The sequence below is a fragment of the Bos javanicus genome, chromosome 11, assembly GCF_032452875.1.
Source record: "Bos javanicus breed banteng chromosome 11, ARS-OSU_banteng_1.0, whole genome shotgun sequence".
Taxonomy (NCBI): Eukaryota; Metazoa; Chordata; class Mammalia; order Artiodactyla; family Bovidae; genus Bos; species Bos javanicus.
The window spans coordinates 14,447,852-14,469,613 of NC_083878.1; the positions used below are offsets into that span (position 1 = coordinate 14,447,852).

Sequence of the window (21,762 nt, forward strand, 5' to 3'; positions counted from 1 at the left end):
AAGCTCAACATTCAGAAAACGAAGATCATGGCATTCGGTCTCATCACTTCATGGGAAATAGATGGGGAAACAGTGAAACAGTGGCTGACTTTATTTTTCTGGGCTCCAAAATCACTGTGGATGGTGATTGCAGCCATGAAATTAAAAGACTCTTGCTCCTTGGAAGGAAAGTTATGGCCAACCTAGACAGCATATTAAAAAGCAGAAACATTATTTCGCCAACAAAGGTCCGTCTAGTCAAGGCTATGATTTTTCCAGTAGTCATGTATGGATGTGAGAGTTGGACTGTGAAGAAAGCTGAGTGCCGAAGAATTGATGCTTTTGAGCTGTGGTGTTGGAGAAGACTCTTGAGAGTCCCTTGGACTGCAAGGAGATCCAACTAGTCCATCCTAAAGAAGATTAGTCCTGGGTGTTCATTGGAAGGACTGATGTTGAAGCTGAAACTCCAATACTTTGGCCACCTGATACAGAGAGGTGACTCATTTGAAAAGACCCTGATGTTGGGAAAGATCGAGGGCAGGAGGAGAAGGGGACAACAGAGGATGAGATGGTTGGATGGCATCACCAACACAATGGACATGGGTTTGGGTGTACTCCAGGAGTTGGTGATGGACAGGGAGGCCTGGCGTGCTGCGGTTCATGGGGTCGCAAAGAGTCAGACACGGCTGAGAGACTGAACTGAACTGAATGTTCAACTAATAGTTCATTTTAATAATGGTCACTGCTAGTATGTAGACCCTGTATTTCAAGCAATACACCTTCTTAATCACTGAGTTTCAGTTTTATCATCTGTACCTTCTTCTGAAGTTTATTATTCATTTATTCAATCTTCCTTCCTCTTGAGACAATTCAAGTTTATAAAATGTTTAGAAAAAATAAATTATCATACTTTCAGCATATAGACTTATTATCATTTGTTTCATTGATTTTCTATCTGTAATTATGTCCTTCTTGAACTGAATATGAATTGAATTGAATATGCCTTCTTTTATTCCTCACAATCAGTCTTGCTTAAAATTTGTCTAGATTTTCTCTTCAAAGAACTGATTTTAGTATTTTGAACCTATCTAAATTTTGTTTTCAGAATTCATTATTTTTTTATCTTTATTTCCTTGCATCTATGTCTACAGAAGGACTTGTACAAAAATAATAGCATCAGCTTTATATGTAGCAGCCAAAATCTGGAAACAATCCAAATGCCCATCAACAAGGGAAGTGCATTCATTCAATAAAATATTACTCAGTTAAGAGAAAATTCTTGCTACTCACAGCAGCATGGCTATAACCCAAGAGCATCATGCTGACTGAAAAAAGAGTAAATACTTTATGGTTATATTCATATGAAATCTTAGAAAAGACTAAACAATAGTGACAAAAACGCTTCAGTGATCATCAGAAGTTGAGGTAAGAGAGGGATCATTATTGACTGGAAAGGGGTATAAGAGTAATGGGAACTATTTTATGCACACACACACACACATAATATATCTTGGTGGTTGTGGTGATAGTTACATAGATGCATAAATTTTCAAAATTCACAGACTATATACTTAAAACTATATTTTATCATATAGTATATTGTAAATATCTTAAGTTTTTTTTAATACTATGAGATACCACTTCTAACCCACTGGAATGGTTAACATTAAAAAGATTTGCAATAGAAATGTTGTGAGGACATGGAGCAACTACAACTTTCATTAAATTAATAAAAAATTAAAACTCATTGTTGGTGAGTATAAAATGGTCCACTCACTTTGGAAAACTCTCTGGTAGTTTCTAATAAAGATAAACATACACTCACCTTATCCAGACATTCTACTTTTGTGTATAGAACTAGCAGAAATGCAAGCATGTCCACAAAAGGTCTTCCCAATAGCAGCTTTTTTCACAATAGTCAAAAAATGAGAATAATCCCCATGTCCATCAATAAGTGAAACAAGATAGATAAACTGCAGTATATTCATATGATCAAATAATAACCATTTAAAAAATAATTACTGATACACACAAGAGTATAGGTGAACCTGTATATGTACTTGTATCCCATGTAAATCTGGGTCAGCAAGGTGCAAATGGTCGGTAAGATGTTCGGCAGCCTTGGATATCCCTCTTCTTACCCATCTCTCCTGGGCTTTAGTATTCATTGCCTTGTGAATGATTTTGGCTGGCTTGTAAGATCACTCTGCTGTTTCTTCTTGTTTAGTAATTCCTTAGTCTATCCTCTGAACAGCTGAGAAGTTTGGACACCAAGTAAAAAGGCACAAAGTAACTGACTTGGGTGACCTCTGAAACAGACTTTAGCAGGAAATCCCCTTCCTCCTTTAATCGTTAGTGGACTTCTGCTTGACTTCACTTTTCTTAACCCCTCCTCACTTGGGAAACTGAGAATGGGGAGTAGCCCAGGATGAGGGATTAAAAACCTCCTTACCTGCTTTTGATGTCACCATTAACCAACTGTTTGAGGGGGAAACTGCAATCCTACAGTGTTTTGCCTGGAGTTTTCTTCTCTGCATGGCTCCCTGGAGAGCCTGATCACAGCTAATCTTGGGGGATCCTGGGAGCTGGGAGAAGATCAGTACAGCTGAACAAACAGCTACATAGGAATTAATTCTCGTTCCCCAAACTCATGTTCACTTTTACAATGATACAAGCACCATGAGGACAAAGAAGCATGTCAAACATCTGAGTACAATTCAATCTTTTTTCCCAAAGCACTTTCTCTCTTTTGCGCATCCCAGGAGACATCAGCTTAGGCATCGTTTTGCCATTCAGAAGACCCTGAATTGACCCTTTAGAAGAGGATCAATTAGCAAACCAGCATTAAACTATTCTCTTTTATTTCTGGCTGTGCTACACTTTATTCCAGTGTAAGACACTCATTAATAAAATAGAGTTGCATTTAATATCCATCAATAAAATGGATAGAATAAAAGAAAAGACCCAGAGAATAAATTAGCTGTCATATTGATTATTATTTTTTTTTGCACAAATTGTAGCCTCTGTTTCTAATAATGAAGACTAACTTAATAGAAAAAAAGGCTGAGATGGATTGCATCAGATTTCCCTTTATTATCTCTCTTGGTTTCAGAAAGCTTTGCTTTCTATCTAAGCTTCAGATGTTTGAAGAAAACCTGTTTACTGGAGAAAACCATCAGTGAGTCACAAAGAGTCCTTTAAACATCAGTTCCCTCCTGGTTACAGTGTTCTAAGCAGACAAAGCAGGTAAGTTACTTGGCACAGAGATAAACTTAAGGGGCAGGAGGTCCAGAAAAATTTTAGGCTCTCCTTGAAGGAGATGAAACAACTGATAGTTTATAGAATAGAGACAGCATGTTAAGAGAACACACACCACCTTACCCACTACTCTATCAGCTACATTCTTGGTCAGATATCTGCATTTCTAAAGAAGGAAAAGATCTGCTATTTACACTGGTGGGAGGCAGATTGTGACCTGGTCTATAACAGATAACCCTGAGGATTGTTTGCAAGAAAATGTTCATGAACTTGAAAATCCTTGGAGGGAACGCCTCCAAATTCCCAAGAACACAGCAAATCTACAACTTCGTGTGGAATAATCCTTTCAGGATTATACCTGAAAATTGATTGAACAGATCCTCACAAGAAAGGATGAAAAGATATTTTTGAAATGGGTAGGAGATGTAGAGATATGGTCTTGCCAACGTCCTTGGCACATATTTGTATTGTCCAAAGCAACCTACAGATTCAGTGGCATCCCTAACAAAATTCCAATGGCAGATTTCACAGAACTAGAACAAATAATTCTAAAAATTAATGGAATTACAAAAGACCACAAAGAGCCAAAACGACCTTGAGAAAGAAGAAAAAATATGGAGGTATCATTCCCTTGTATCAAACTATATTACAAGCTTATAGAAGACTTCAACAGTATGTGAACAGTAGGCTTCAACGATAGGTGAACTGAGAACTTCCAGATGTTCAAGCTGGATTTGGAGAAGACAGAGGAACCAGAGATCAAATTGCCAACATCCCTTGGATCATAGAAAAAGCAAGAGAGTTCCAGAAAAACATCTATTTCTGCTTTATTGACTATGCCAAAGCCATTGACTGTGTGGATCACAACAAACTGTGGAAAATTCTGAAAGAGATGGGAATACCAGACCACCAGACCTGCCTCCTAAGAAATCTGTAGGCAGGTCAGGAAGCAACAGTTAGAACTGGACATGGAACAACAGAGTGGTTCCAAATTGGGAAAGGAGTACATCAAGGCTATATATTGTCACCCTGCTTGTTTAACTTATATGCAGAGTACATCATGCAAAATGCCGGGCTGGATGAAGCACAAGCCGGAATCAAGATTGCAGGGAGAAATAACCTCAGATATGCAGATCATATTACCGTAATTGCAGAAAGCAAAGAGGAACTGAGGAGCCTCTTGATGAAAGTGAAAAAGGAGAGGGAAAAAGTTGGCTTAAGACTCAACATTCAGGCATTGAAATACGTATAATATCATATATGGAACGAGTTGCCAGTCCAGGTTCAATGCACGATACTGGATGCTTGGGGCTGGTGCACTGGGATGACCCAGAGGGATGATATGGGGAGGGAGGAGGGAGGAGGGTTCAGGATGGGGAACACATGTATACCTGTGGTGGATTCATTTCGATATTTGGCAAAACCAATACAATATTGTAAAGTTTAAAAATAAAATTAAAATAAAAAAAAACCCTCAACATTCAAAAAACTAAGATCATAGCATCCAGTCCCATTACTTCATGGCAAATAGATGGGAAAACAATGCAAACAGTGAGAGACTATTTTCTTGGGCTCCAAAATCACTGCAGATGGTGACTGCAGCCATGAAATTAAAAGACACTTGCTCCTTGGAAGAAAAGCTATGGCCAACCTAGACAGCATATTAAAAAACAGAGACATTCCTTTGCCAACAAAGGTTTGTCTAGTCAAAGCTATGGTTTTTCCAGTAGTCATGTATCGATATGAGAGTCAGACCATAAAGAAATCTGAGCAGTGAAGAATGGATGCTTTTGAACTGTGGTGTTGGAGAAGACTCTTGAGAGTCCCTGGGACTGCAAGGAGATCAAACCTGTCAATCCTAAAGGAAATCAGTCCTGAATATTCATTGGAAGGACTGATGTGGAAGCTGAAACTCCAATACTTTGGCCACCTGATGCAAAGATCTGACTCATTGGAAAAGACCCTGATGCTGGGAAAGATTGAAGGCAGGAGGAGAAGGGGACAACAGAGGATGAGATGGTTGGATGGTATCACCGACTCAATGGACATGAGTTTGAGCAAGTTCCGGGAGTTGGTGATGGACAAGGAGGCCTGGCATGCTACAATCCATGGGGTTTCAAAGAGTCGCACATGACTAAGTGACTGAACTGAGCTGATGGCACTGATACAAAAACAGACACACTGATCAGTAGGACAGAATTGAGAGCCCTAAATAAACCCATACCTATATAAAATTAATATACGACAAAGAGCAAAGAACATTTAATAAGGAAAGAAGAGTCTCTTCAATAAATGGTGCTGAGAAAAACAGACAGCCACATGCAAAAGAATGAAAGAAGGCAGCTATATTACACTGTACACAAGAATCAATTCAAAATGAATACTTAAGCTAAGAGCTGAAACTACAGATGTTTGAAAACTATGTTTTCAAAAGAAAACATAAGCATAGACATCCATCTCTGTGGTATTTTTGACTCCAAAGGCAGGGAAAACAAAAGCACAAATAAACGGAATTATATCAAACTAGAAATTTCTGCACAGAGAAGGAAACCATTGTCAAAAAAAGAAAAGTTAACTTACTGAATGGGAGAAGATATTTGCAAATCATATATCCAATAAGGAGTTCCTATCAAAACATATAAAGAACTCAACTCATATAACTCAACACAAAAACAAACAACCAGATTAAAAAAATGAGTAGAGGATCTAAATAGACATTTCTCCAAAGAAGACATACGTATGGCCACAAAAGATGTTCAACATCACTAATTATTAGAAAAATACAAATCAAGACCACAATGATATGTGGCCTCCCACCTGTCAGAGTAGCTATTAGTATTATTGAAAAAACAAGAAATAACAAATGTTGGATAGGATATGGAGACAAGAGAACCCTCATCAACTGCTGTTTGTTCTGTAAATTGTTGTAGCCACTATGGAAAATAGTGTGGAGGCTCCTCAAAAAATCAAGAAGAGAGCTACCAGCGATTCCACTTCTGAAGAACAGAAATAAATATGTATTTATCTGAAGAACATGAAAACAGTAATTCAAAAAGATACATACTTATGTCCATTGCTGCATTATTTACAATAGCCACGATATAGATACAACATAGGTGTCCATCAGCAGATGAACGGATAAAGAAAATATGGTATGCATATACAGTGGACTGCTACTCAGCCATAAAAGAAGAATGAAATTCTACCATTTGCAAGAACATGAATGGACCCTTGAAGATACAATGTTTAGAGAAATAAGTCAAACAGAGAAAGACATGTACTTTATGACTTCGTGCATATATGGAATCTAAAACAAACAAATGAATAAACAAAATAAATAAAAACTAAGATAGATAAAGTGAACAGATTCATAGTTACTAGAAGACAAGGGGGGTTAGAGGGGCAAAATGAGTGAAGGGGGTTAACTGTACGGTGACAGATGGTAACTAGATTTGTGGTGGTGATCACTCTGTAGCGTACCCAGATATCAAATTATAATCCTTTTTACCTGAAACTCAGAAAAAGAAAAAGATCAGAGAGTTAAGAGAAGCAGAGTGCATTGAGGGGATTCTGAAGCAGTCTATCACCATAGCAGTTACTGAGACCTGTACAGCTTCACATAGTGCTTTGTGCTAAAAGGATCCTGAAGTGTGAGACACAGGCTCTGGACCTCACAGGGGACAAGACTTGCATCCATTAGACTTGCATCCAATAGACCATCCTAGACAAGATAGAAATCATGACCAAGTTGTGCGGGACCACTGGGGAATGCATGTACAAAAGGCATCAAAGGGAGTGAGTCTGGAGAACTTGAAAGAAGGGAGTGAGACTGGAGCAGGATTTGGAAGAAGAGTTGGGTTAGCTGAGGAGTAGAAACACAGTGGGGGAGGTATTCTTAGTTTGGATGGGAAAGAAATGAAAAGGAACAAAAACTCAAAGAGGTAATTGAGTGCTGAATGTCCATGTGACAAGAGGAGGTAAAGTACAGAAAAAGAGGATAAGGGGTTCATAAGATAAGCTGTTAGAAAATCTTGTAAACTGAGAAGTCTGTTTGATTCCACATTTGGGGAAATACAAAGCCTTGTTAGTAAATAGAAATCTATCAATTCAGCTGCTATTGGTGCTGGGACTGCTGCTGCTGCTGCTGCTAAGTCGCTTCAGTCATGTCCGACTCTGTGCGACCCCATAGACCGCAGCCCACCAGGCCCTGGGATTCTCCAGGCAAAAACATTGGAGTGAGTTGCCATTTCCTTCTCCGATGCATGAAAGTGAAAATTGAAAGTGAAGTCGCTCAGTCGTGTTCGACTCTTTGTGACCCCATGGACGGCAGCCTACCAGGCTCCTCCGTCCATGGGATTTCCCAGCAAGAGTACTGGAGTGGGGTGCCATCGGCACTGGGACTAGAGTGAGGCTAATGAGGTGAAACAGGCACTTGCTTTTCTTTTGCAAAATTTAAGAGGGCACGAAAAAACTCAGTAATCAATATAAAAGATATTCTAAGGCAGCATTTAAAGAACAAGGCAATGTACAACAATTTATTGTGAACAAAATATCAAGGTTTTAAACAAAGGCAGAATCAGTGATAGTGGCACACTAAGCCATATTAAAGCTTGAGACAAAAGCAGAAATAAGTAATATCTTGTCCTCTTTTTGAAAACACAGAATATGTATTAACATATTAAAGGCTTTGAAAAATACTGCAGGAAAGAACCCTATTCAACTTTGTTTAATCCTACAGATTCCACATATATTTAACCACACAAACTTTTTGCAAGGAACATCTCTTTTCTCTGTAGAATATTTTTCAGGGCAGACCAGTATAGTCTGACTTTTTAAAAAACTGATAATGAAGCCAAGGCATTGAGAGTCAGCAAGACCTGCCTAGTTAAGTAAGAGTAAAATCAGTCAAAATGATTTGAGTTCTTTGAAATTTGAGTTCTTGAAAATGTATGAATTCTTTTCTTCATTAACAAGTGTGATATAAGGAATAGTTTTTAATCTTTAACTGTTTTTACAGACCTTAGGTCATTATTATTATTATTAGTTCATTGAGAGCCATCTGTGAAAATGATTGTATAAATTGCGAGTGGTTGGGTTAAACCCATGCTAACTTCAAGGTAAAATACTACCTCTAGTTTCTGCTTACTGTATTGGGAAATGACCTGGAAACCTGCACTTGCTGAAACAAGAGTTGTAAAGTCTGGACAAAATATAAAAACAACCACCTGAGACTCTAGAGATGTAACAAAAGCAGGCAATTTTTGGAGGAGAGTTGAAATCTGCTGCAAGGAACGCAATGGAAAACAGTAACATCCCCTTTTTTGTGACTTTCTTCTGAAGGCTGTAATTTAAAGATGGATCAATAGAAAGTATACAATCTAAACAACAGGAAAAAATCAACACAGCCTCTTGGATATATGGAACAATTTCAAGAGGTCGATATATGTGTAAATGTAGTAAAGACAAAGAAGGGAGAGAAAAGGGAGCAGAAAAAAGTATTTGAAGAAATAACAACCCAAACTTCCAAAATTTAGTTAATAATTTAAATTCAAAAATTCCATAGTTTCATGAATCCCAAACAGGATAAAGTTGAAGAGAACCACACCTAGATACATCATTTCTCAAACAGTTGAAAACCAAAGATAAAGAGAAAATCGGGAAGTATGATCTCTGAAAAAAATGACACATAAACACAGCATTCAACAATTATTTGAATGATCACAACTTCTCATCAGGAGAGGTCAATATACAGGGAAAAACATCTTTACAGCACTGAGAGTTTAAAAAAAAAAAAACTGTTTACTAAGAATTCTATATACCACAAAAATGCTTTGCAAGAATGAAGATGAAATGAAGATGCTTCCAAATAGTGGAATGGTCCTCATCTCTGCGGATCCGCACAAGCACATGGTTGAGTCTCGTGACTGCCTTGTGATGCCCAGTGAAGAAACCAACACAGAATGGAGCACATCCTGTATGATTCCATTTAGATAAAATGCAAACAACGAAGAGGTAGACGCAACTCAGCACCCAGGCAGTCTCGGAAGGATGGGCTCACTTGCTGTCATCCAACCAGTCTGGTGACTCCAACAGTAAAGAATCTGTCTGCCTGCAAAGCAGGAGACCCGGGTTTGATCCCTAGGTTGGAAAGATACCCAGGAGAAGGAATTGGCAACCCCCTCCAGTGTTCCTGCCTGGAGAATCCCATGGGGAGCCCGAGGAGCTACAGTCTGTGGGGCTACAGAGTTGGACACGACTTAGCGACTAAAGAACAAAATTATGGTGAAGAAAATCACTTGGGTGGTTGTCTGTGACTAGGGTTGGAGGGAAGAGTGGACTACATAGTGGCATAAGGAATCTTTAGGATGAGGAGACATTCCGTATCGTGATTGGAGTTGTGGTTTCACTGAAGTATAGCAAACTCATTATACGTATACTCAAAACAGAGGCAGTTTTTTTGTAAATAAATGATTCCTTATCGAGTTGATAAGGAAAAGACATCTCTAATACCATTTTGCTTTCTTACGATCTTCTTTCTCCTAAAAATGTATGAAAAAGAAAAATTTGTCTAATAAAGTGATTAACATAATCAAGTCACCCATATTTTTCTTAGAGTTGCTTCTCCTCTATCACAGTTTCTCCATCTTCTTTTCTCCACTAGTTCCTTTAAATTCAAGTAGTGCAAGTGTTTGGGAGCACTAACCTCACTTCTGTAGGCAGAACTTCTGTAGCTGTTGCCCAGAATCTGGTGCTCCAGAGATAAGGCTCTCCCTGGAATTGAGGTAAACTGCTTGAGCCCTGCATTTTTCCATCCGCTCACATTCAGGTGTTAGACTCAAAGCCCAGTGCAACTGAATTATTGATGCCTTGAGAGCTACTAGGTGGGACTAGATTGATTTCTTATGGTACCAGTTGGAACCTTAGGCTAGGCTAGCCCAGCAAAATTTGTCAACCAGGAATTTTGTCTTCAATGCCTAGCACTTCAGAGAAGGCAATGGCAACCCACTCCAGTACTGGAAAATCCCATGGGTGGAGGACCGTGGTAGGATACAGTCCATAGGTCGCTAAGAGTCGGACACAACTGAGCTACTTCATTTTTACTTTTCATTTTCATGCCTTGGAGAAGGAAATGGTAACCCACTCCAGTGTTCTTTCCTGGAGAATCCCAGGGATGGGGGAGCCTGGTGGGCTGCCGTCTATGGGGTTGCATGGAGTCGGACACGACTGAAGCGACTTAGCAGCAGCAGCAGCAGCAGCCTAGCACTTAGAGTCGTAAACTTTGAAGAGGGCTTAGAGAACATTAGCTGAAACCCTAGCTTCAATTCAACCTCAGTTCAGTTCAGTTCAGTCGCTCAGTTGTGTCCGACTCTTTGCGACTCCATGAATCACAGCACGCCAGGCATCCCTGTCCATCGCCAACTCCCAGAGTTCACTCAGACTCATGTCCATTGAGTCAGTGATGCCATCCAGTCATCTCATCCTCTGTTGTCCCCTTCTCCTCCTGCCCCCAATCCCTCCCAGCATCAGTCTTTTCCAATGAGTCAACTCTTTGCATGAGATGGCCAAAGTACTGGAGTTTCAGCTTCAGCATCATTCCCTCCAAAGAAATCCCAGGACTGATCTCCTTTAGGATGGACTGGTTGGATCTCCTTGCAGTCCAAGGGACTCTCAAGAGTCTTCTCCAACACCACATTTCAAAAGCATCAATTTTTCGGTGCTCAGCTTTCTTCACAATCCAACTCTCACATCCATACATGACCACTGGAAAAACCATAGCCTTGACTAGATGGACCTTAATTGGCAAAGTAATGTCTCTGCTTTGTAATATGCTATCTAGGTTGGTCATAACTTTTCTTCCAAGGAATAAGCGTCTTTTAATTTCATGGCTGCAGTCACCATCTGCAGTGATTTTGGAGCCCCCCCAAATAAAGTCAGCCACTGTTTCCACTGTTTCCCCATCTATTTCCCATGAAGTGATGGGACCAGATGCCATGATCTTCGTTTTCAATTCAACCTGACCTTCCCCAAATTATCTTCCATTCTCCTGTTGAACACTCCAGCGATGGGGAACTCACAGCCAGGTTCTTTGTCTTCCTATAGCTAGTCAAATCTCTCTCCCTTAAGATTTACCCCTTGCTTTTTTTCTGGCCTCTCTCCCCAGTCCATGGGGTGCCCTAATTCTCATCCCAGTCCCCAGGTGCCCACAGCACCTACTGCACTTCTAAACAGTACCCACCAGAGGGCACTCCAGACACTGCTGAGTCTTTCCTCTCTTCGGGTTCCTCCTCTACAACCTTGTGTAAAGGATTCAGTCAAACTAATTCTTGCCAAGAGGTATTTAATCAGTTGTCTTTGCGGGTTACTTGCTGCTTTAACCCAACTAAAAGAAGTTAAATACCTAAGAGTAGAATTACTGACTTATTGGGTAATCTATCTTTAACATTTTCAGGAACATTTCAGGAACCACCGAACTGTTTTCCAAAGACGCTGCACCATTTTATCTTCCCACCAGCAAATGTTTAAGGGCTCTGATTTCTTCACATCCTCATCAACCCTCATTATTACCTTTTTTATTATCATCGTTTTAGTGGGTGTGAAAAGCATCTAATTGTGATTGTGATTGCATTTCCCTAATGACTAATAATGTTGAGCTTCTCTTTATGTCCTTTTTGGGCATTTGTATATCTTTTCTAAAGAAATGTCTTTTGAAATCCTTGTCCATTTTTAACTGGGTTATCTGTCCTTTTATTATTGAATTGTAAGAGGTTTTAATATTCTGGATATAAGCCCCTTATCAGATACATGACTGACAAATATTTTCCCCCAGTCTGTGGGTTGCCTTTTTACTTTTTGGTGGTGTTCTTTGAAAGAAAAGCTGAGCGTCAAAGAATTGATGCTTTTGAACTGTGGTGTTGGAGAAGACTCTTGAGAGTCCCTTAGACAGCAAGGAGATCCAACCAGTCCATCCTAAAGGAAATCAGTCCTGAATATTCATTGGAAGGAGTGATGCTGAAGCTGAAACTCCAATACTTTGGCCACCTGATGCGAAGAACTGACTCATTGGAAAAGACCCTGATGCTGGGAATGATTGAAGGCAGGAGGAGAAGGGGACAACAGAGGATGAGATGGTTGGATGGCATCACTGACTCAATGGACATGAGCTTGAGTAAGCTCCGAGAGTTGGTGATGGACAGGGAGGCCTGGCATGCTGCAGTCTATGGGGTCCCAAAGAGTCAGACACGACTGAGTGACTGAATTGAACTTTGAGGTACAAAAGATTTCGATTCTGATGAAGTTCAGGTGCCAATCTTCTTTATTATTCCTTGTGTCTTTGGCATCGTATCAAAGAAATCACTGCCTAATCCAACACTATAAAGATTTATTCCTGTGTTTGCTTCTATGGGTTTTATAATTTAATCTCTTACATTTAGCTTTACGATTCACTTTGAGTTAATTTTTGTTTGTTGTACAAGGTAAGGATTCAAATCCCTTCTCCTGCATATAGATATCCAGTTTTCTCAGTATAAATTTGCTTAATGAATGAAAAGTTTGCTATGATGTGTCTTCAGCAATCACCAGGCATCTGGGTTTTCCCTACAGTTCTTACAGGCTAAAAAGCAAGATAATGACTCTATCAAGGCAGATTTGTTACAGGGCAGAACAAATCTGCTTTTACCTAACATATTTGTATGGCTTTTAGGATGGAGGAGAGTGCATTAGAACAGTTGACAAAGTGTGGTGGTGTTTCAGCTACTTTAGGTTCTGCCGGTAATCCTGCTAGTTGCCAAGTTGGAGGGTGGAGAGTTAGAGCATTCCCAGCACCTACAAAGTTCAGAATAGGAATGCATCATATGTCAGCGAAGAGTAGACTTCAGTTGCACTTAAGAAGACCAGATAAGGATTAGGTAGAGCCCCTAGAGTCCAAATGACTACTGTATAGAAGGCTACAGGACTTGTTTTCTTCTTTTACAATTTTCTATCTCAAATTTTCAATAAAATATGTTGAGAGTTTTGCCTATATTTAAAGTTCATCTCTAGTTTCATAATGGACACAGTGAGGGCTCAGTTGATGTGACAGCCCCTCCGAACCCTTCTCAGGCTCCCTGCAAATACCATCTCACTATCTGCTATTTTTCCCTTCTGTGTTTTTTTTTTTTTCCTTTGTTTTCATTTCTTCTACTTTTCCTGCCTTATTTGGGGATTAAGGATTAACTGTTTTTTGTGATTGCTTTTCATTTTTCTATTAGTTTATTATTTATATCTCTTTGTTAAATTGTTGCCCTAGAGTTTGTACAATATGTATCTTTAACTTAACACAGTTTACACTTATGTCTATACCTCTATAGTGTAAGAATCTTACATTAAAGAATTAACAAAATGAATTAATGGATTAATAAAATTTAATTGATTTTTATGGTACTTGCTTTCTAGTCAGTGCTGAAAAATGCACCACAAAAGGATCGTGTTCTTCGGGGCCTCTGAAGTAAAGGAAAACAAAGACGGTGCAGAAGGAAAACCTGCCCACTCTCGTTTCTCTGGCTGCTGTCCTCTCCCCACACTGGCCTCCCAGAACTTGGATGCTGCCACACGCTTCTCGGAACAGTTCCTTCACCTCTTTCTGACAAGTGACACTGCTCTGCGGACTTAAAACCATCTTTATGAGGTGAGCGGACAGAAATACAATTAAACTATTTATCTCGAGGCACAGCCATATGGCTTATGTTTTAAGAAACTCAGCTTCTTCCCTTATAAAAAAGGAGCTCTGAGAAGGGCTTGCTTTCTCTCTCAGAAGGAATTTTTTTCCCCCTGGGAGGATAAGGCAAGGATCTGGCTTAGAAAGACCTGGACACCAGGGAAAGGAAGAAGCCATTCTGTCAGGAGAAGGCCCTGCTCCCAAGGCCATTTGCCTCGCTTCCCTGCCAAGCATCCCCCATTTCCACCTCACTCCTCACGAAACCCTACCTTGCCCCCGCTTTCTCTCTCTGTTCTCCCCTCCTCCCAGCCAGCCTGTCAGGTGGAGAGGATAATGGAAATCCTTCACCTGGACTCTGACTACACTGAGCAAAGCCAAGCCACGTACCCACAAAGGTTAGGACGAAAGGCATTAAGACGGTATAGTACATACTCTGACCTTTCCCCAGAGAGTATTTCACTCATCCAGACCCTAAGCTGTGGTTAATGGGGAGAAAGAGGACACGATACAAATGACACAGAACCTTTTAAGATCACAGCTCAGTGGACTTATAGAGAAAAAGAGCGAATCTCTTGTTTAGAAATTAAATCCACTCAATGGCTATTAAATCACCCAAGCACCTACATGACTGTCTGGCACCATGCCTCTTTTATCATGGGAGAGTATAGATGCTATAAAACAATCAGCAGCCTTTTCTAGAAGGTTTTACTTTACATGTATTGTTACCCTGCGTATTTGCCATGCCTGGACCTCAGCCCACAGCCTAGTAGATAATCACAAAGCTGGGCAAGAAGGGAAAGGACTCCTCACAAATCCATCCCTTCACAAGCCCAGTTTTCTCCCTTGCTTCTTGGCGAGTTGTCATGAGGTTACCACAAAAAGTCAAGACAGTTATTGCAAAACCGTGGGACAGTAAAATCATAGGTTTATTAATTGGTTTTTGAAAGAGTTTAAACCACCTAAATCACTATTTAATCGCAAACTTCTCATTAGCAGTCTTTTCTCCTTCTGAACAGGGCAGAACCGATATTGCTCCTTGTGAAGGTAAGTGTTAGGGAGGGGGAAAGTTGTGACATTTACTGAACACACGTTTCCTCTCTCCTGCACCTTCATTTTATCAAATAGGTTCAAGATAAGGGCAGCAGCTGGATCCTCCCCACAGAGTGAGGGGAACAGGTTCCCCCAAAGCCCGTAACTATCTGTGCATCTGAACTGTGGCACTGCAATTAAGCTCTGGCTAGTTTTCTCCTGCCATAACTCTTCTGAAATCCAAATGGCAGCCCGTAAAGGGCAAGAATCATGTCAAATTCAACACTATGTCCCCACCCCTCACCATTTTCACATCTAAGTATCAATAAGCGATTGCCAACTGTGTTCAGGCCTTAAATCCACACCTATCTAGGAAGGCTCTACTGGATCTCTCTTATAAAAGCCTGCTGTGCTTAACGAAGAAAAAAAGACTTCTGACCCTTAAACAGACAAGATAAGACCAGCTGTGCAACACCTTGGAAGGCATTTAACACTGGGTTTTAGTGTCTCCATCTGTAACACGAAGGGGTGGAACTAGCTGATGTCCTAAATGTGCTTTATCTCTTTAATTCAGAAAGCAAACAAAACATTACAACCCCTCCTACAGGTCAGTAGGAAAACATTGCCTCCATGAACATTTCAGCAAGAGCAAGAGAGTAGCTGGTTAACTAAGCCAGTCATATTTTAGCCCTGATTTGAAAAGAAAAAACACTCCACCTAAAATAACCATATTTTTGTTGCACTTCAGTGTTAGAAGAAAAGGGAAATATGTTTAGGGATGAGCATACCTTCAGACTTTTATTGTATTCCTTCTGCATGCATATCCTAGACCTAAACAGAGAAATTGAGTTGAAAACAATAGCCCTAGAGCACTGAGAATACCTCGGTTATCAAGAGAATATTTAAAATTACATGAAGTTGGGACTTCCCTGGGGGTCCAGTGATTAAGACTTCACCTCCCAATGCGGGGGGTGCTAGTTCAAGTCCTGGTCAAGGAGCTAAGAGCCAACATGCCTTGCAGCCAAAAAAATCAAAGCATGAGAAACAGTGACAACTGCAACAACAAAACCAAAGCATAAACTGCTGCTGCTGCTGCTAAGTTGCTTCAGTCGTGTCCGACTCTGTGCAACCCCAGAGAGGGCAGCCCACCAAGCTCCCCGTCCCTGGGATTCTCCAGGCAAGAACACTGGAGTGGGTTGCCATTTCCTTCTCCAATGCATGAAAGTGAAAAGTGAAAGTGCAGTCGCTCAGTCGTGTCCGACTCTTAGCGACCCCATGGACTGCAGCCCACCAGGCTCCTCTGTCCATGGGACTCTCCAGGCAAGAGTACTGGAGTGGGGTGCCATTAATATTGTAATAAATTCAATAAAGACTTTAAAAATGGTCCACATCAAAAGAAAATCTAAAAACAAAATTATATGAAGTTTATTCTACCCTATATTTAAATTAAGAAATCATGATAAATTGTAATTATAAGAGTTCCTTAAATTTCAAACATGTGAGTTAGACCTAAGTATAATAAATCAGAGTTGTCCTAAATAAAATTCTAAAGAACACCCTCTAGTGGCAAGAACATGAAACTGCAGTTTTGTCCTGAGATTGCACACACTGAGCAAATAATAGTTATCATTTATTGAGCATTTATTACAAATCAAGGGCTGGTCTGGGTATTATATATAGTAATAAGATAAAGGATCTCATAAAGGCAGTTTTAAGTGTCACAGAGAGAACCGGAAGTCATTTCACAGAGGCCAACCTACACCTTAAGGTTGATTTCACCGAGTGTGGTTTCCCTACTCCTCTGTGTATTCCTGAACACTTGGAGGGGCATCCAGCCTTAGTACATTCTCCTGCACCTTTATTGCACCTGCTTGGAGTTCTAAGCTGTGGTTGACAAGCTCTATAAGTCATATTTCTCTTTTATTTTCAGCTCAGGACCCTGAATTTCAAATTGGCAAAATAGAGAAGGAAAAAAAGGAAGCAACACTCAGGGGGAAAAAAAACCCCACAGAATAAAAGGGAACAAACACAGCTCAACACTTAATGAAAATATTTATAAGTTTGGGGGTCTTTTAATTTTAAAAATTACTTATCCATAATTCAAGAGTCATTTAAACAGCAAAACATGTATATACATGATTATAACATGTATTTTTCAGTCATATACATCTTCAGATCTTTTGAGTGTATTTTGTCTAGTGAATTTCTGCACTTAGCACTACATCTGATGAAACTGGTGCTGACTTCTCAAAGAGATTTGCTAAAGATTACCAATTCTGGACACAAAGCTAGACCTACAGAGACAAATATCATCATGCATTCTGATTAGGAGGGTTCAGTCCCTTCCTTAGAGAGCCCAAAGTTTCAGCATCCACTTGAAGGTGACCCCTTCCACTGAGGTTGCAAATTCTTATGTCTACCAGCTGACCAGTCCCAGTCCTTGGCAGGCTCCATAGGCCCAGATTCTCCAATGTTCTAAAAGAAACTGGAAAATGAAGAAACCTCCTAATTTTTAAATTTTCAAGACTTTTAATGTAAAAAGAAAAAGAAAACCAAACTATGTGTAAAACACTGTTGGGGCCAAACAAAGCAGGTTGTCTGCCTAGAGGTGTCCCTCTGGTTGTGAATTCCAGCCTCGTCTCCCAGGACTTCTAAGGACTGAAGTTCAAGGCACCTCTTGGGGATTCCTTCTTGAATAGATCCTGGGGACTGTGGTGCAGAAACTCCAGAAGGGAAGAGATGCTGGGTGCTTCTGAGATGCTTCACCATCACTTTACACATCTGGTCAGGGGAAACAGCGTGCACTCTAATTCGGTACTTCCATTGTCTGACACTCATTATTTGGCTATTTCCACCAGTTTCCAGGGCTTCTCTGGTGGCTCAGATAAAGAATCTGCCTGCAATGCAGGAGACCTGGGTTCAGTTCCTGGGTTGGGAAGATCCCCTGGAGAAGGGTATGGCAACCCACTCCAGTATTCTTGCCTGAAGAATCTCCATGGACAGAGTCTGGAGGGCTGTAGTTCATGGGGTCACAAAGAGACACGACTGAGCAACTAAGCACATACACACACCAGTTTCCAAAAACATGAGAGTTTGCAGTCTATATGTAAAATACTTTCTCTCTCCCTCTGTGGTCAACCAGAGTCATCTCTTCTTCTTTGCGGTCATTAAAACCTGACCTTTGATAAAATCCACACCAGTTATCTGTTAGCCTATGTATGATATTTCTAATGGGAACTGTGAAATCTTCAGGAAGACAGAGGCACTAAGACAACACACAAATTTGAAATGAGGTCAATGTATTATTGCATTTTCAGCAGAATGAAGAGAGGGCTCCTCTGCTCAAAGTCTACTTAATCATTTCACATCTTTCATAGTTAACTAAGGAAAAGGGAGAGGTGAGTAGGTTTTCATTTGGGAGGAGAATTGCTCTGGGTCTGTGCAGCTTCAGAATTTAAATTGCTGCTAATTTGTATAGGAGTCAAATGTGTACCTTTAATAAATTCTATAAGCAATGCCCTCAACTCAAAGCTTTCTCGACTGCAGAAAGTCTTAACACTGATATAGAGTAGGTATAAAGCCACATGTACTTGGGTCAGTCAAAGAAAAAAACACATAGGAAAGTTTGTACTTTCTAGGAGGAAGAGCTAAGAAGCAGATATCTCTGCATTGAAAGGTGGGGCCTTATTCTTCAACAGGAGAGCAGCACAGAGACCCCCAGGGGGTTGGGAGGAGACACTAGGGGGCCCATGCAGACTCCTCAGGCCAGCTGCCAGGACACCATGCTACTATTACACATACACAGTAGGACTTTAAAAGTTACAGGTTCAGCAGCTTGATGATTTTCAACAGGATCGTGGGAGCTTTGTTCCCTTGTTCTTTGGTTTCTTTAAAAGATGAATGGAATGAGGGCTTTTCGAGACTTGGGGTAGTCATCAAACATCTTGAGGTAGAATCTAAAAGACAAGAGAGGAATGATTATAAATACAATCAAGCAGCGGTCACTGGTTGAGGTTTGATCTGTTTGAAGTCCCTGTTACAAATCAGCCTGCAATTATTCAGGGCCTGACTTTTCCAGGTGGCCATCTGTTTATTTTCTTCCTCCCTCCAGCATCCTATCTCTTGCAAATGTTGAAGCTTCTCATGTTGGGAAATAAAAAACAATAGCCAGAGACCAGCAGTAGTGGCTGTACCACATGATGAGCGTACCTGATGCCACTGAGTTATATATTTAATATGGTTAAAATGGGAAATTTTGTTATGTATATTTTACCCAGTAAAGAATATATAATAGCCAGAAATAAGTACTCGATGGATTCAACTGAGGCATACAGGAACCAGAGGTCACAAAGAGCATGGTCAAGGTTAACTGTAGAGAACTGGTCAGGTTTCCAGGTAAAATATCCCTTCACAAGGCCTGAGGGAATGCCAAAAGAAAAAAGAAATGTTACTTTATATTGTCTATTGAATTGTGTGTCCCCTAAAACATAGGCTGAAGTTCTAACTTCCAGTACCTGAGAAGGTGACCTTATTTTGAAAATAGGGTCATTGCAGATATAATTTGTTAAGATAAGGTCGTACTGGAGCAGGGTGGGCCCTTAATCCAATATGACTGGTGTTCTCACGAGAAGGGGAGAAGACACACAGAGACAGACACACGGGGGGGGAAAGCCTTGTGAAGACAGAGGCAGGGATGATGGGGATGCAGCTACAAGCCACGAACACCAAGGAATGCCGGCCACTGCCAGAAGCTAGGAAGAGACAAGGAAGGATTCTTCCCTTGAGCCTTCAGAGAGAGTGTAGTCCTCCCACACCTTGATTTCCGACTTCTGCCTCCAGAACTGCGAGAGAATACATTTCTGTTCTTTAAGCCACTCAGTTAGTTCCTCTTTGGGCAGTCAAGGGAGACTAATACATCTTGTAAAAACGGCTTTCTCTTTAAGTGACCAGGCTGCTCTCTTAACTAGTTGAAGCTGGTAGCTCTTAAGCTATAATTAAACTGATACACTCTGTTCAAGTATCATAGTTTGAAATGGCAGACAGTGTTGATATGTCACAGGAGGTGGCTGGTTTTCCATGCAGTGATGTGGGGTCTGCTGAGCTGCCTTTCACAAACCCCAATTAGCCTTATAAAAATGACGCCCTCCAGCCTTCCCTCTGAAGCAGTCAACACAGCAGGACAGGGCTTCAGTTTGGATTTTGTTGCTGCACTAGCTAGAACCCTCTGGCAGAACTGTGGCCTCCCCTGACCAGGCCCAGCACAGTCCATACTCATCAGTCTTCTACTGACTGCTGCCCTGTCCTTACAGGATGGGCAACAGGCCTACCTGAATGGGGCAGAATTATTTCACTGACCCCCTTCCAGGCTGGGGACCCCACTGGTGCCCTTCTCTACCAAGCCCAGGAGGGGGTAGAAATAAGTCATGAGGAGAGTTGCTGTTTCATTCATTTCTAGACGGTCTCTGCATAAATCCCATTCCAAGGAAAAGAACCCATTCTTAGTTAAGCCTTCAAGACTATGAAATTGATCATTAGCTGGACTAAAATGCCTATACAGGAGCCTAAGTGTTTCCTTCAGGATCCTGATTCCAAGCCTGTTCTCCCTTTGGGCATCCTCCCCACTCCCCACCCCACTATGTGTCCAGGAACAACAGGCTTTCTCTTTCCTCTAGCCCCATTTCAGAAAAGGGATCTGAAACTTGTCTTTAAAGCCTGATAGCAATTTAGTGTGTATTCCTTTCACTTTCAGTGATACTTAACTTTTTTCCCCCACCCTATTGCAGGTGCATGGATTCGGAGGGAGGTGGAAGCTGGTAAAGCTTTAGGCTAGACCAGTAGGTGAATGCTATCTCTTCAGTCATGTCCAATTCTTTGTGACCCTATGAACTATAGCCTGCCAGGCTCCTCTGTCCACTGTCTCCTGCAGTTCCCAGAATTCCCCAGCAGAGTGTTGTCCTCCAGCAGATGACACAGTCCTGAAAGTGTCCCACACAGGTATCACACTGAATGGATGACCCTATCTTCCCAGGAGAAATAAACACAGAAAGAATGAAGAGACAGAGCTAAAGCAAAAACACCACCCAGTTGTGGATGTGACTGGTGATGGAAGTAAAGTCCGATGCTGTAAAGAACAACATTGCATAGGAACCTGGAATGTTAGGTCCATGAATCAAGGTAAATTGGAAGTGGTCAAACAGGAGATGGCAAGAGTGAACATTGACAGTTTAGGAATCAGTGAACTAAAATGGACTGGAATGGGTGAATTTAATTCAGATGACCATTATATCTACTACTGTGAGCAAGTATCCCTTAGAAGAAATGGAGTAGCCATCATAGACAACAAAAGAGCCCGAAATGCAGTTCTTGGGTACAGTCTCAAAAACGACAGAATGATCTCTGTTAATTTCCAAGGCAAACCATTCAATACCACAGTAATCCAAGTCTATGCTCCAACAAGCAATGCTGAAGAAGTTGAAGTTGAACGGTTCTATGAAGACCTAAAAGACCTTCTAGAACTAACACCCCAAAAAAGATGTCCTTTTCATCATAGGGGACTGGAATGCAAAAGTAGGAAGTCAAAAAATACCTGCAGTAATAGGCAAATTTGGCCTTGGATTATGGAATGAAGCAGGGCAAAGGCTAACAGAGTTTTGCAACTGAACGCACTGGTCATAGCAAACCCTCTGTTCCAACAACACAAGAGAAAACTCTACATGTGAACATCACCAGATGGTCAACACCGAAATCAGATTGATTATATTCTTTTCAGCCAAAGATGGAGAAGCTCTATACAGTCAGCAAAA

At 40.8% G+C, this 21,762-nt stretch overlaps 1 protein-coding gene across 3 annotated transcripts in view; it reads right to left on the reverse strand.

Moving 5' to 3' along the window:
* Window positions 1-17,193: 17,193 nt before the first annotated feature.
* Window positions 17,194-21,762, reverse strand: part of SRD5A2 (steroid 5 alpha-reductase 2) — a 49,959-nt gene continuing 45,390 nt past the window's right edge. For 2 of the 3 annotated variants that reach the window (XM_061431995.1, XM_061431994.1), the window contains exons 5-6: window positions 18,761-18,915; window positions 17,194-17,973 (exon numbers count right to left, since the gene is read on the reverse strand). In XM_061431995.1, coding sequence (XP_061287979.1) covers window positions 18,779-18,915 — 137 coding nt within the window. In that variant the 3' untranslated portion in view covers window positions 17,194-17,973; window positions 18,761-18,778. Of the gene's footprint in view, window positions 18,916-21,762 lie in introns of all 3 variants that reach the window. The other variant, XM_061431997.1, reaches the window with a different exon arrangement.